General features: G+C 43.4%; 2 protein-coding genes across 2 annotated transcripts; one reads left to right on the top strand and one right to left on the bottom strand.

The window, feature by feature from the left end:
• Erich1 (glutamate-rich 1) overlaps nucleotides 1–14,842 on the bottom strand; it is a gene marked incomplete at its 5' end in the record, with an annotated part of 52,793,804 nt that overhangs the window by 4,894,458 nt on the left and 47,884,504 nt on the right.
• Defb4 (defensin beta 4) lies at nucleotides 6,192–12,780 on the top strand. 2 transcript variants are annotated; one of them, XM_087589063.1, is made up of 5 exons: nucleotides 6,192–6,272; nucleotides 6,604–6,735; nucleotides 7,042–7,225; nucleotides 7,724–9,521; nucleotides 12,555–12,780. In XM_087589063.1, exons 4-5 carry the CDS (start codon nucleotides 9,464–9,466, stop codon nucleotides 12,686–12,688), a joined length of 192 nt encoding a protein of 63 aa, XP_087445189.1. In that variant the 5' UTR covers nucleotides 6,192–6,272; nucleotides 6,604–6,735; nucleotides 7,042–7,225; nucleotides 7,724–9,463; the 3' UTR covers nucleotides 12,689–12,780.

The following is a 14,842-nucleotide window of genomic DNA, read 5'->3' as shown; positions in this document are numbered from 1 at the left end:
GTTGGTTCTCCCCAGGTCATCCTTTAACCCCTTCTGAAACTTTTGCTAGAGAAACGGGATTTCCTGCTGCTCTGGCCTTTACTCGGGTGCTTCCTGCCTACACACTCTATCCACACATTTCTCAACTATAGTGTACCCCAGGAACTGTCTTACAGTCTCTTCTTACTCAAAACAGCAAGCTTCCCAAATAGGAGTAGTCTTTCCCTAGATGTGCTTGCCACAGAGTCTGATTAAGTCCTCTATCTACGACTCTTGCTTTTTTTTTTTTTCCAAGATGATTTTATTGATTATTTGGGAATTTCACATTATGTACCATAATCATACTCACTTCCCAGTCCTCTAGGGTTTGTCCTGCACCCTTGTGATTCCCCCAAAAAAAGATAAAGAAGGAGAAAGAGGAGGAGGAACATGGTGAAACTCCCAGTATCCACACTTTTAAAGAAAAATGAGTCCGCCACCACTCACGCTCCCACCAGAAGCCTTCAGTTGTTTTTGATCTGTGGACATTCACAGATGGCCACCTTCCACACTTTGTTGTATGATTCTTAATTCCTAACAACGCGGCCTTGATTCCATTTCTAAACATTTAGTGCCTTGACCGAGCAACTGGTTAACAAGCAAGCTCTGAGTGGAAGGACATTCATCCAGCTGAGAGATGATTCCACTTTGCTGCCCTCTAGATGTTGAGACAGTGATTCAGGTACACCCAGTCAGTGGTCTTCTTCCCTGACAGCAGCTAGAGGGGTGCACAAACAGGATAGCTGAGCTCTCAGCAGCAGTGCCCAGATGGGAAAACTGGGCTCTCAAAGGGGAGCACCCTGTTAGAGGGGTGCACAGACAGGATAGCCAAGCTCTCGGCAAGGGCAGAAGAACCACCCTGCCTCACGAAATTTATAACTCATCTTCCAACAAAGAAGGACCACGTGAAAGGCTCTTTCCAGGCTAAACAATGACCTGTGATGGAAAGGAAGAATGGCAGGCACCTTTACCACAAAGGGCGGTTTCTAAGCCAAGGCACAGGGAGGCGGAGTCTTGTTATCAGCAAGCTGCATCAGGAAGCCACTGAGAGAAACTCGGTATGAGATACCCCCAATTCCTGTCAGAGGTGAGAAAAGGAGGATAGGGTCTCAGGCGGACACAGTGTTTGAAAGCTACAGCAGAATGGAAGAGGGGACTTCAGTCCCGGGGTGAGAGGTGACACGGGACACTTAGGACAAGACATCACATGGCCAGAACAAAACACAAGAAGGGAAGTGTGTGGATGTTGCCGGAGTGTGCTGGGCTGGAAAATGCATTCCCACCAGCAAAGTGGAGAGAGAGGTCCGCCTTGCTAAAGTAGTGCAGGGACACTACCAAGTTCTTTTTTTTTTAAAATTTATTAAATACTTTATACATTTTTATTTCAAATGTTATCCCCTTTCCCAGTTCCCCCTCTTTCATTCCCCCTCCCTCTGCATCTCTGAGGGTGCTCCCCAACCCACCTACCCACTCCCTCCCGTGTCCCCACCCTGGCATTCCTCTATACTGGGGAATCAAGCCTTCACAGGACCAAGGGCTTCTCCTCCTATTGATGCCTAACAAGGACATCCTCTGCTACATATGTGGCTCTGTTGAAGGGCATCTGGGTTCTTTCCAGCTTCTGGCTATTATTAATAAGGCTGCTATGAACATAGTGTACCATGTGTCCTTGTTATATGTTGGAGTATCTTGTGGGTAAATGCCCAGGAATGGGTACCCCATGTGTACCCCATGTGTACTTTTTGGTTGGTGGTTCAGTCCCTGGGAGCTCTGGGGGTTCTGGTTGGTTGATATTGTTGTTCTTTCTATGAGGTTGCAAATAATTCTCAGCTGAGGAATATTGAATGGCTGGGAAGAAATGTTCAACATCCTTAGTCATCAGGGAAATGCAAATCAAAACAACCCTGAGATTCCACCTCACACCAGTCAGAGTGGCTAAGATAAAAAACTCAGATGGCAACAGATGCTGGTAAAGATGTGGAAAAAAGGGAACACTCCTCCATTTTTGGTGGGGATACAAGCTGGTAAAACCACTTTGAAAATCAGTCTGGTGGTTCCTCAGAAAATTGGACATAGTACTACCTGAGGACCCAGCTACACCACTCCTGGGCATATACTCAAAAGATGCTCCAACATATAACAAGGACACGTGCTCCACTATGTTCATAGCAGCCTTATTTATAATAGCCAGAAGCTGGAAAGAATCCAGATATCCTTCAACAGAGGAATGGATAAAGAAAATGTGGTACCTTTACACAATGGAGTACTTACTATTGGCTGTTAAAAACAATGACTTCATGAAATTCTTAGGCAAATGGATGGAACTAGAAAATATCATTCTTTGTGAGGTAACCCAGACAGACCTGAAAGAACACACATGGTCTGCACCACTGATAAGTGGATATTAGTCCAAAAGGTTGGAACACCCAAGGTATAATTCACAGATCAGGTTCTTTACCAAGAACTGTGCTGCTCACTGACAGAATCACTTTTGAAAGTCATCGGAGAAACATCTAAATCTGAGCTCAGCTTGCCTTTAAGGGAGACAGTCAAATCCATCACTCGACAGTCCAAGCCATCCAAGGGGCTCACTGCCATAAAAATGGGTAGACAGAGAAGCAGGAGAAGGATACAGTCCACTGCCCGAAGAAAAGTCGTGTAGTAAGATAGACCCACTGAGGCGCTGAGATCCTAGAATTAGCCAGCAGAGGTGGGAAAGAGTTATCCTAAGCAAGGCCTAGGGTAACAATGTTCCTGGGGTAGAAGATGAAGCATAGAAAGGATCAAACGGAACTTCCAGAGATGATCAATAAAGGTCTGAATAAAAACATTTGCTGGATGACGGCTGTAGAAGTAGCTGTTGGTAGAACGTTCATCCGGCAAGCATGAAGCCCTGGGTTCGATCCCCAGCACTGACTAAACCTAGGTGTGTCGGCTCATGCTCGTAATTCTAGCAGGTGGGAGGTGAGGGCGAGATGATTCAAAGATGATCATCAAACTTGATAAGCAGCCAAGGATGACCTTCTTCTTAAGGGGACATAGACAAAAGTTCACCACAAGGTGGCGGTAGCCTGCAATCTGATTCCTGGCCAATTCGGCCTTGCTCGCCTCTAAGAGGGGGGAGGGGGGAGGCGGGTTGGCCGTAGTGCCAGGTAATGGTGATATTTGGTAGAGTACCCTTCCAGCTCTGTGCTGTAAATAAAATGAGGATGTAAAGTCACCAGGACGCCTTGGTCTTTGAATGGGGGATTAGCAACCAAGACTTTGAATGCAGGGTCCTTGTTTTGTTTTCCAAAGGCAGCTGTCACTTTGGTAGTTGGTGACTCTTCCAGGTCCTGAGGTTTTCATGCGTGAAATTGAGTCCTTCCTCTCTGACAGGTTTGTGAGTGAGGATTAAAATGGCATGACTAATACTCAAATGATCAAAAATAGAGCCAGCTACAGATTGACAACACTTAGTGCTAAGCAAAAATACAGCCATCTATGCAAGGATCCGGGGAAGGAACTTATAGCGAGAAAACAAAAACAAAAACAAGAACAAACCACTTCATTCTTTATTAACACTTTATTTATTTACTTATTTATTTATTTATTTATTTATTTATTTATTTATTTATTTTTTGGTTCTTTTTTTCGGAGCTGGGGACCCAACCCAGGGCCTTGCGTTTACATTCCAGATTATTTCCCTCCCGGTCCACCCCACTCCCAACCCGAGAGTTCCACTCCCATACACCTCCTCCCCACCCCAACCCCATTCCTGCACTCCCTCTTCCCCAGTGCTTCGTAGCCTCAGTAATGGTGTTAGATCTTGGGGCCTCTCCTTGAGCTGGATCCCACTTTGGGCCTGTAGCTGGACCTTCTTTTCCTCAGGCTCTTCTCTGTTTCCATCCCTGTATTTCTTTCAGACAGGAAGAATTATGGGTCAGGGCTTTGGCTGTGGGATAGCAACCCTATCGCTTGCTTCATGCCCTGTATTTCTGCTGGAGGTGGATTCAATAAGTTCCCTCTCCCCACTGTAGGGCCTTTCGTCTAGCCGCCCCCCAGTCCTGAGGATCTCTCACTTCCCGCGTCTCTGGTACATTCTAGAGGGTCTTCCCAACCTCCTTCCTCTTGAGGTCGCCTGTTTCCATTCTTTCTGGTGGCCTGGGGGCTTCAGTCCTTTCTCCCCACCCAAATAAAAGATCATGTTCCCCTCTCCACCCACCCCCATCCCCTTTCCCTCCCCTCTTTCTCCCTCCCTCCCCCCTTGTGGTTGCTTTCTTCTCCCTCCCAAGAGGGATTGAGGCATCTTCACTTGGGCCTTTCAGCTTGTTGACCTTTTTGAGTTCTGTGGACTGTATCTTGGGTATTCTGTATTTTTTTTTTGGCTAATATCCACTTATTAGAACATACCATGCATGTCCTTTTGGGTCTGAGTTACCTCACTCAGGATTACATTTTCTAGTTCCTTTCATTTGCCTCCAAAACTCAGGATGTCCTTGTTCTTAATAGCTGAGTAGTATTCCATTGTGTAAGTGAACCACATTTTTTTGTATCCATTCTTCTGTCGTGGGACATCTGGGTTGTTTCCAGTTTCTGACTATCACAAATAAGGCCATTATGAACATAGTGGAACATGTGCCCCTGTGGCATGGTGGGGCATCTTTTGGGTTTATTCCCAAGAGTGGTATTGCTGGGTCTTTAGGTAGGTCTATTTGCAATTTTCTGAGAAACCTTCAAATTGGTTTCCAGAGTGGTTGCACCTGTTTGCAATCCCACCAGCAATGGAGGAGTGTTCCTCTTTCTCCAATCCTCGCCAGCATCTGCTGTCACCTGAGGTTTTGATCTTGGTCATTCTGACTGATGTAAGGTGGAATCTCAGGGTCGTTTTGATTTGCACTTCTCTGATCTCTAAGGACTTTGAACATTTCTTTAGGTGCTTCTCAGCCATTCCAGATTCCTCTGTTGTGAACTCACGTTTTAGTTCTATGCCCCATTTTTTGATTGGGTTGTTTGGTTTTTTTGGTGGTTAGCTTCTGGAGTTCTTTATATATTTTAGATATTAACCCTCTATCAGATGTGGAGTTAGTGAAGATTTTTTCCCAATCTGTAGGATGCTGATTTGTCTTATTGACTATGTCTTTTGCCTTACAGAAGCTTTCTGGTTTCATGAGGTCCCGTTTATCAATTCTTGATCTTAGAGTATGAGTCATTGGAGTTCTGTTTAGGAAACTTCTGCCTGTGCCAATGAGTTCAAGGCTCTTTCCCACTTTCTCCTCTACTAGATTCAGTGTATCTGGTTTTATGTTGAGGTCCTTGATCCACTTGGACTTGAGTTTTGTGAACTTGTGAAATGTAATAAAAAGAGCTTTACGGGACTAATAGCACAGGCTTGTAAATGATAAACTATTCTAGTTGTTATACATTTTAAAAAGTATGTTCTTAGTGAAATATATTAATTATTGATATGTGGTATTTTGGCCAACATCTTTACAAATTCATTTCTTAGACCGTTTACACATAATTTGAATCACTTACACATGTTCTGAGCAACTTGGTTACTTTTCTATTAGAATCAGGTGATATACTATGGGGGAGTGAAGTGTATTTTGCAGGCTATGGAAATACTAGGACAAGTTATTATGAAACAAAGATATTCCTATATCTAGAGATGTTGATTATTTTTTGAAAAAACAATTTAAACTTTCTTGATAACTTTATATATAAGTACTGCATTTACATAATTTCCATTTCTTCCTGTGACTTCTCTTAAAGGTCTCCTTCAATTATTGTTGTTTTGTAAATAGACACATATGTATATATAAATGCAGCCTTCTGTGTTGATTTAATGTTGCTCATGTGAGTGTTTAGAGCGAATGACTTGGAATTGGATAACCTACAGGGGGGTTCATTTCTGGAGAAGTTTGTGCCTCTCTCAGCTGCCATTAATTGCCATAAAGCTGCCAATACCTTTTCATTCAGGGATGGGGCCCTGTGAGATTTCTCCCCTCCATATTGAAATGCTAATTAGTATTGTCAATGGGCAGCACTTGTTTAAGTAACCATATTATTGAGATTTCCTGGGTGAAGCTCCCTTCTCAAATACAGAAGATACAATATCATAGCTAATGTCCCGGTCTTCTGGTTCTCACAGACTTTCCACCCCTTCTCTGGTGATGTTTCCTAAACCTTAGGTGAAGGAGTGGTGTTGCAGATGTACTAGTCCGGCATGCAATCATGGCACAGACATCTTGAAGATGGTGATTCTTATAAAGGTATTTAATTATTCAAATCTCTCAGTCCCGTGTGTATTTGAATTTAATTTTACTTATTTTAAGATTCATTGATTTTATTCTATGTCGTGAATACTTAACCTGCATATCTATCTGCGCACCATGTGACTGTAGAGATCAGAGGGTGGATTAGATCTCCTAGAGTGAGGGATGTTTGTCAGACACAGTATTGGTGCTGGGAATCAAACCTGGGCCCTTCACGAGAGATAGACAAGTGCTCTGGACCATTAGGTCATCTCTTCGGCTCCTAAATTTAATTTTAACTGAAAATGTACACAGTAGGGTTTAACATTTCTGCTCCCCCTTTGTGTAGGTGGTGAATTCAGTTCTGTGCTGTGTGTGCTGGATACTCTGTTGCTGTACGCAGTTACTGCATCTTTACTGTGAAGGAAAAGGAAAAGTTAAAGTCATCACTCTTGCCAACAATGGAATCATCTGAAGTGTCGTAAGCAAACATTCTTTGATGTTGACCACAACTCTCCATATATTTAATTCCCGTTTCTGAGATTATTTTACTGAGCTCTTGAAGTTTCTAAGGCCCTGTAAGAGTTTAAATTCCCTGGCATTTCTGTCCTTCTACATAGTCACAGCTGGTTTGAGGTCATTTCTTGACTCTTGCTGGGACGTTTGGGTTTCCAGCCCAGAGCTCAGATCAGAAATAACATTTGTACACATATCCTGGGATATTTCCATTGATGGATAAATAAACTTTCCAAGGTTGGCCCACATGGAGACCATTCTTTTTCTCCAGAACTAGGGTCACAACTACCATGACCATCACAAGTCTGGACCCTGGCATTCCTAGGCTGTTCCAGAGGTGCTCAGAATGGCCAGGTCTGTCTTGCCATCTGGGTTCCAGTCTGAGTACTCTGTCTGCAGAAATACCCAGTCTTTGCGGTGCTCGCTCTATTGTACTTCATTTACAAAGTATCAAGGTAAGAGAAAAGACAAAGGCTGAGATGAAGGCAACAGAGTATCACACCAAGCACCACCCTCAGGTTCAGCCCCCACCCCCAATCAGGAAATGAATGAACTTTTAAAAGAACTTTTAAAGTGGTAACACCATCTCTTTGATGTATTTTTAAAACTACTTTTGAAAAGAAACACTGAAACTATCATGCTGAGAAATTTTATTTTCTGAAATCACATCTGCCCATCAGTAGGCTTTCCCTTAGCTGGGTGGCTGAGCCACTTCCCAAGGAGATATAGACTTTGTTTGCCTTTGTCCTGTGTACACGAGAGGTGTGGGGCCTGAGTCTAGTCTCCCCAAGCTCCTGGCTTTGTTGGTTACTATGGTACCTACTACATGAAGCTCACAGGAAACTAAAACTTATTTAGCTTTACACATGTCCTCACTCCAAAAGCTGCAAAATCTCATCTCTAGGTTTTGGTGAGAGGTCCTTGATTACAATGATGGTTGTGTGGTCTTCCAGAATGTCCGCTGCTGGTTCTGCCTCTGAGGGGGACAATCCATCCTGGAGATCTCTTTCACGTGGACTTAGTAGGATGAATACAACCACAGGAAGTCACCTCAGCCCGTGTAAAGAGACAAGCATGAGCTGCAGCCACAAGAGCTCTTGAAGAGACACTCAACCCATTGGCCTCAACACCTAGGCTCATGTCACCATCTCCTTGATGCATTTGTCCTCAAAGGAAGAAGGGAAAGGGCAAGGCCTGCTCCCTCTTCCCCCCTCCCCTCACACCAATTGTTTCAGATTATCTTTGCTTCCTTTTTAAATCAAGGTCTACCTCATTTGATGAGTTCAAACCAGGAAAGACATCAGTCAGGGAAGTGCTTGCTACTGGCTGCTCCCTGGGATTGCAACAGGACTTTATGGGCAAACCACACTCATATGGGTGGATCTTTAAATGACAGTGCATTGTTTTAATAGTAATTGGAGGCAGTTGAGTCATCCAGAAAAGGATGAGTTGGAATTAATGGTAAGTGTGCGCATGTGGGAACCACTACTTCCTTTCAACCTCTAAGCCCATTAAAGCCTCTCCCCTATGTTATGAGAGTTCTTTAAGATTGCTTGTTCAAAAGTAAAGCAAAGTCTATGAATAAATAGTCATGCTAACCTAATTCAAAGTGCATGTTTAGATTTAAAATGACGCAGGGAAAAAAACTCAACAGCTAATGAGATCCTACTTGTGCATATGGGAGGTACGGGAATATTGACCAGATATTTCTTCATGTATATAAATAGGACTGTGATGTACAAGGAAAATTCCCCTAAAGAAGCATTTGATGAGATAATTATAAAAAGGTTAGTTGAAGTTCTGGGATTCTGGATTAAAAACATTTTTTTTTCTCACCATGTGGTTGTACACACCTTTGATCCCAGGACCTGGAAGGCAAACAGGTGATTCTTTGAGCCTGGTCTACAGAGAGAATTCCAACACAGACTGAACTGCACAGAAAAACCCTGCCTTAAAAAATAATTTTCCCCCATGACACTAGGGAGTGACCCATGAGCCTAATGTGTGGTAGGTAAATGCTATTCAACAGAATATCACTCCCATGTTCAGGTAAGGTGTTACCAAATCAATGCTTTCTCTGAGATAGGAAAGAGCACACCTGACTCTATGTCCATCACATTGGGTGGATGGTCAGCTGCTGCAGGTTTTTAATAGCAAATGAATTTCAACATTGTGCAGTAACGTGGAGAAATCTGAGACCAGGCCCATGGTTCACCTGGAAAAGCTTGGGGAATGTTGATTGACTCACATTCTGTTGCATCCAGCATTTGAGTGTGCCCAAGCCCAGATGGGGGGGAGGTGAAATTAGACTCACTGAGGACTAAGCCTGTTGCCAGATTCTGGAATGACCAAGTCATATGTCTGAGGTACAGGCAAGTAAAGCCAAATTGTAACCAGTAAGTCTGTACCAGGACAGCATGGGTCCCTCCCACCAAAAAGGTAGGGCAGGAAACACTCTTGGCAAGAAGTGCAGGAGGAAATCATCTGAGGCTCTCCACCTATGCGTAAGAGACACGGAGTGTGCTCTCAAAGAGCTACTCCTTGACAAGAGAGGCAAGGTGCTCTGTATTTCCTAATTGTAATTAGTGGGGTTCTACTCAGTGTAGAATCCTATGCAGGAGGCAGCACCTGGCACTATATAAGGCACTGAGCTCAAGTCTCTCTGCATCTCTGTACCTCACCAGGCTTCAGTCATGAGGATCCATTACCTTCTCTTCTCATTTCTCCTGGTGCTGCTGTCGCCTCTTTCAGGTGAGTCAGGGAAGTACTGTGGACCCAAAGTGAAATGAGAAAAGCTGCCTACCTGGTGTGTGTGTGTGTGTGTGTGTGTGTGTGTGTGTGTGTGTGCCTTTTTGTCTCTTTCTGTGTGTCTGTCAGTCTCTGTCTCTCTGTCCCTTTGTCTCTTTTACTCTCTTCTCTCTTTCTAACTCCCTTATTTCCTTTCCTTTTCCTTTCTTTCTTCTATGTACATTATAGACAGTGTGCATTGTGTGACTACCAACACAAACCAAAGACTATTTCTTATTGCCATGAAGGAGCCTAACATAAACTCATGCTGAGCCGATCTGCAGCACTTGGCTTCAATTCCTAACTCCTGGTGCTAAGCTTAAGATTATGAAGTGAGTCTCTTACAGGTAGCTTAAAAATAACAACATGAGGAATGTTTGATTCCTATCTGAAAAAAAGGTATTCATTTTGAAATCTTTGCATTTAAAAAGTAGAGTCTCTGCTTCCCTAGAGACGCCTTTATAATAAGCAGCCCATGCTCTTCTGGAGAACGTCCTCTTCCCCTGCCCCAATGAAAGAAGACCCTTGAGCACACACTGTGTACAGGGTAATTAAGCTCAGGGGAACCTAGGAAACACATTTTCCAAATTCTGCCTAAATTGTATTTTGTGGAAAAGGTTTATACTCTTTTAAATTATGTGTACATGTGTGAATCTATGTATGAGTATGTATATGGGTGTTTGTCACACAGTACCGTACCCACAGAGGCCATAACAGAATATCTAATCTCTCAGAGATGGAGTTAGAGGCACACATGGGCTGCCTGATATGGTAGAAGAGACGGATCCCAGGGCTTCTGCAGGAGCTGTCTGCACTCCTGACTACTGAGCCATCTTTCCAGGATCCAGGCTGCGTTTTATCCTTGACAGTAGGCAAGCAGAAGAAAAGGGATGTGTAACTTAAGAGAGGGAGCTAAATGAATATCCTAGTAAGAGCACCAGTGGAAGGGGAAGCCCTGGGTCCTGCTAAGACTGAACCCACAGTGAACTAGTCTATGGGGGGAGGGCGGCAATGGGGGGAGGGTTGGGAGGGGAACACCCATAAGGAAGGGGAGGGGGGAGGGGGATGTTTGCCCGGAAACCGGGAAAGGGAATAACACTCGAAATGTATATAAGAAATACTCAAGTTAATAAAAAAAAAAAAAAAGGAAAAAAAAAAAAGAGAGGGAGCTAAAACAAGAGAGAATGTGAAATGAATGACTGATGCAGAGGCCTCAAACTGCATCAGACAGAAATTATAGAGAGAAAAACATAATTTCACTAACTTTGTTGATGGATTCTGTTTTAGAGATGAGCATCTGTGTTCCATGAGATACCCCAAAACTCTGTCTGACATTTAGATGAATGTGAAGGAGGGACAGGGAAAAAAGGAAGTAGGGAATTTAGACCTGATATTACACATTAGAAACTATCAAAAAAGTTCATTTTTACTTTTGATTTCCATTGTAAGTAACATAGGAATCAAGTTATCATTAAGCAAGTCCTACACACTGATATTTGGGTCAAAGACTTAGTTTAAAGTAGGTACCTGGAAGTTAAAATACCTTAGTTAACCAATCACAGAAAAACACACATGGTATGCACTCATTGATAATGGCTATTAGCCCAAATGCTTGAATTACCCTAGATGCCTAGAACACATGAAACTCAAGACAGATGATCAAAATGTGAATGCTTCACTCCTTCTTTAAAAGGGGAACAAGAACACCCTTGGCAGGGAATAGAGAGGCAAAGATTAAAACAGACACAGAAGGAACATCCATTCAGAGCCTGCCCCACATGTGGCCCATACATATACAGCCATCCAATTAGACAAGATGGATGAAGCAAAGAAGTGCAGGCCGACAGGAGCCGGATGTATATTTCTCCTGAGAGACACAGCCAGAATACAGCAAATACAGAGGCGAATGCCAGCAGCAAACCACTGAACTGAGAATGGGACCCCCCCATTGAAGGAATCAGAGAAAGAACTTGAAGAGCTTGAAGGAGCTCGAGACCCCTTATGAACAACAATGCCAAGCAACCAGAGCTTCCAGGGACTAAGCCACTACCTAAGGACTATACATGGACCGACCCTGGACTCTGACCTCATAGGTAGCAATGAATATTCTAGTAAGAGCACCAGTGGAAGGGGAAGCCCTTGGTCCTGCTAAGACTGAACCCCCAGTGAACGTGATTGTTGGGGGGAGGGCGGCAATGGGGGGAGGATGGGGAGGGGAACACCCATAAAGAAGGGGATTGGGAGGGATTAGGGGGATGTTTGCCCGGAAACCGGGAAAGGGAATAACACTCGAAATGTAAATAAGAAACACTCAAGTCAATAAAAAAAAATACCTTAGTTAAAAATAGGAAGATGGTTCAGTGATCAAAAGTATTGTTGGGGCAAGTATGAGGATCTGAGTTTTGGTCCAGTATCCATCAAGAGGCAGAGAGAGCTGGTTCACATCTGCAATGCTAGCACTAAGTAGGATCCCAGAGGCACACTGACCAACTAGCCAGACCCACCACTCAGTGAGTCAGGTTCAGAGAGAGACTGTCTCAAACAATAAGCTGGAGAGCAGTTGACGAATACATCTTATGCCAAAGTCTGGTCTCTCTATGTGTGTGTGTACCCTTGTACATGAATGCACACACTCGTATCCACGGGCTGTTTCTGATACTAGAACTTGTATGTGGAGAAAGAGAGGCAGGGCTGCTGTGAAGCAGCTGAGGGCTCACACAGAATCTTTACTGAGTTCCCTCCTGCTGGCCCTGAAAGTTCCAATCAGTCAGGTATGGAGCAGACCCTTCAACATTTGGGTCCTAGGAAGACCAGCACCCCTTCAGGCAGCAGCAGTGGCTAGAACTAGATTAAATTCTACTAAAAGATACATCCTAGATTTTGTGGGTGGGGTGGGGGGGAGCTTGCTGGGATTGACTCTGGATAATAGCGCATTGGTTTGTATTTCTGACCTGAGGCTTTCAACTCTAACTTGTGTTTTTCTTACTTATTTTCCAGCCTTTACTCAAAGTATCAACAATCCAATCACATGCCTGACCAAAGGAGGCGTATGCTGGGGTCCATGCACTGGCGGTTTTCGACAGATTGGCACTTGTGGACTGCCTAGAGTGAGATGCTGCAAGAAAAAGTAGATAAAAAGACCAAGAACCAATGGGATGAACAGAATTTGCTCCTCCATGAAAATGCACAAAACAAACCAAATTAAAGTACTTTGATAATTTTGTAGGGGATCCAGCAACTTCTTTTGACCTTTATGGAAAACATATATATATATATTACATATAGGAAAAATACCATAAAATTAATAGTAGTAAAAATTATAATTTTAAAACTTGGGTCATTGAAGGAAACACTTTACCTTCAGCCTTCCCACATATGTACACAGGAATTTACGCATACAATCAAATGAGATAACACACACACACACACACACACACACACACACAAACACAAATACACACGCGCACACACACAGACACATACACACATACACACACACGAAAATGATTCAAAATATCCATAAATAATAATGACTGGACTTTTATTCAAGGACAGCATTTGATCTTTTTGATTACACTATGAAACCCATACACTTCATTTTGATGTTGGGCTCCCCAGACTCTGTCCTCAAATAATTACTTTTAATAATCCATATTTTTATTTATTATACACTCGTGTTTTTGATCTGGTGGTCAAAGTCACTGATGAATGTTGCTGGAGTGACATGAATTTACTTCAGCAAGTGAAGCATCATTCTAGGTCTTCTAGAGGATGGTGGCCACTGCCACGTGGGGTAAGCCTCACAGGCTAGACCTTACCCTGACAGGTCTACCAGCTGTACAATCTCACTTTTCCTGCTAGCGGATCCCCAAGCATTGGTGGATTGCTAAGGTTTTCATTCTGTTCAGTGGGCATGGCCCCTTCTCCCAAGGAGCTTTGATCACCCTCTATGATATTAGGGGATGGACATTCCAAAGTCCCTATGACCAGCCTCCTACTGAAGCCCCATGTTAGGAATTTGATCCTTGGCTTACTTCTCTCTCTTAAGCAGTTTTCATGACCCCTCCCCATTGGGTGAATGCACCTATGTCATCTGATCTAGCAAACTGTTTCCTCCTAGGATTTCAAAAACCCTACACTTAGCTAAACTAATTTTTTTTTAAACCTGTGAGTCCAGGACTCACTAACACTAGCATCCATATGACAACCAGGTATGTGTAGATCTGGGTGTTAGGTATTAGTTATGGAATTTTTTCTTGTGACTCCAGTACAAATAGTTCAATAACATCCCCACCACCTAAAGGTTGTCTCAGCGTCTTCAGCTGTGCCTCCAGTTTGCCCTCTGAGATGTACCAGGAAAATCTCAAATCTCTAAAACTAATACCCGATTTGAGGGCATCCAAACTTACACACCTTTGCAATACGGTCTGGATTCAGTACCCATTCATTACACAAGGACTCCAAATGGCTAGTAATGACACATTCGATCCCACCACTTTAAGAGATCTTCATACGTATTCCCAGTGGTCAGGTAAATGGAAAGAGGTCCCTTATGCCAATGTTTTTACCTATCATCGCTCCAAACCCTCTCTCTGGTCTCCTTGTGTCCTGACTCAACTTCTTCTAACTAGGAAAACTCTACCAGTTGATACTACAGAACTCGATCCAGCTAACGACTGCCCACTTACCACTGCGGACTTGTCTCTACAACCTGTTCTAAAATCACAACCTCTTCATCTTCCTCTTCTCACGAGTCATCCACGGAGCCTCTTTGCTCAACCTCCCCAGCTTCCTCTCCACCTCCTGTGCCAGCTGCAGTCCACTCCAATCTTCCTCCAGTGGCTCCCACTTTCAGCCCTCGTAGCACTCATTCTAGGTCTACAGCTAAACTCCCTACTTCTCCCCCTACCCAATCTAACCCTGCATCGATCTTTCTTTAAGGGAAGTTGCTGGGTCAGGTGGTCTATTCAGAATACATGTCCCTGTCTCACTAAGTCAACTTTCTCAAATAGAAAATAGACTGGGATCCTATACCTCCAATCCTTCTGCCTTTAGAAAAGAATTTCAGTATACTACTCAGCCTTATAGCTAGATTTTCTATGACGTAAATATGATTCTCAGTAATAATTTACTTCCTGACAAACACTCAAATGTGGGAACAGGAGAGAATCCACGCAGATGAGACTCATCAAATATATCCAGCATATCCAATCAGAAATGAGATCATACCTGACCATGATCCTCAATGGAATTATAATTTCTCAGGTGTTATTTTAGCCAGGAAT

This window comes from Rattus norvegicus, chromosome 16 (assembly GCF_021556685.1).
Source record: "Rattus norvegicus strain SHRSP/BbbUtx chromosome 16, alternate assembly SHRSP_T2T, whole genome shotgun sequence".
In the NCBI taxonomy this organism is placed as follows: Eukaryota; Metazoa; Chordata; class Mammalia; order Rodentia; family Muridae; genus Rattus; species Rattus norvegicus.
The sequence above is the reverse complement of the archived record's forward strand: the minus strand, read 5'-3'. Positions and strand labels throughout refer to the sequence as shown.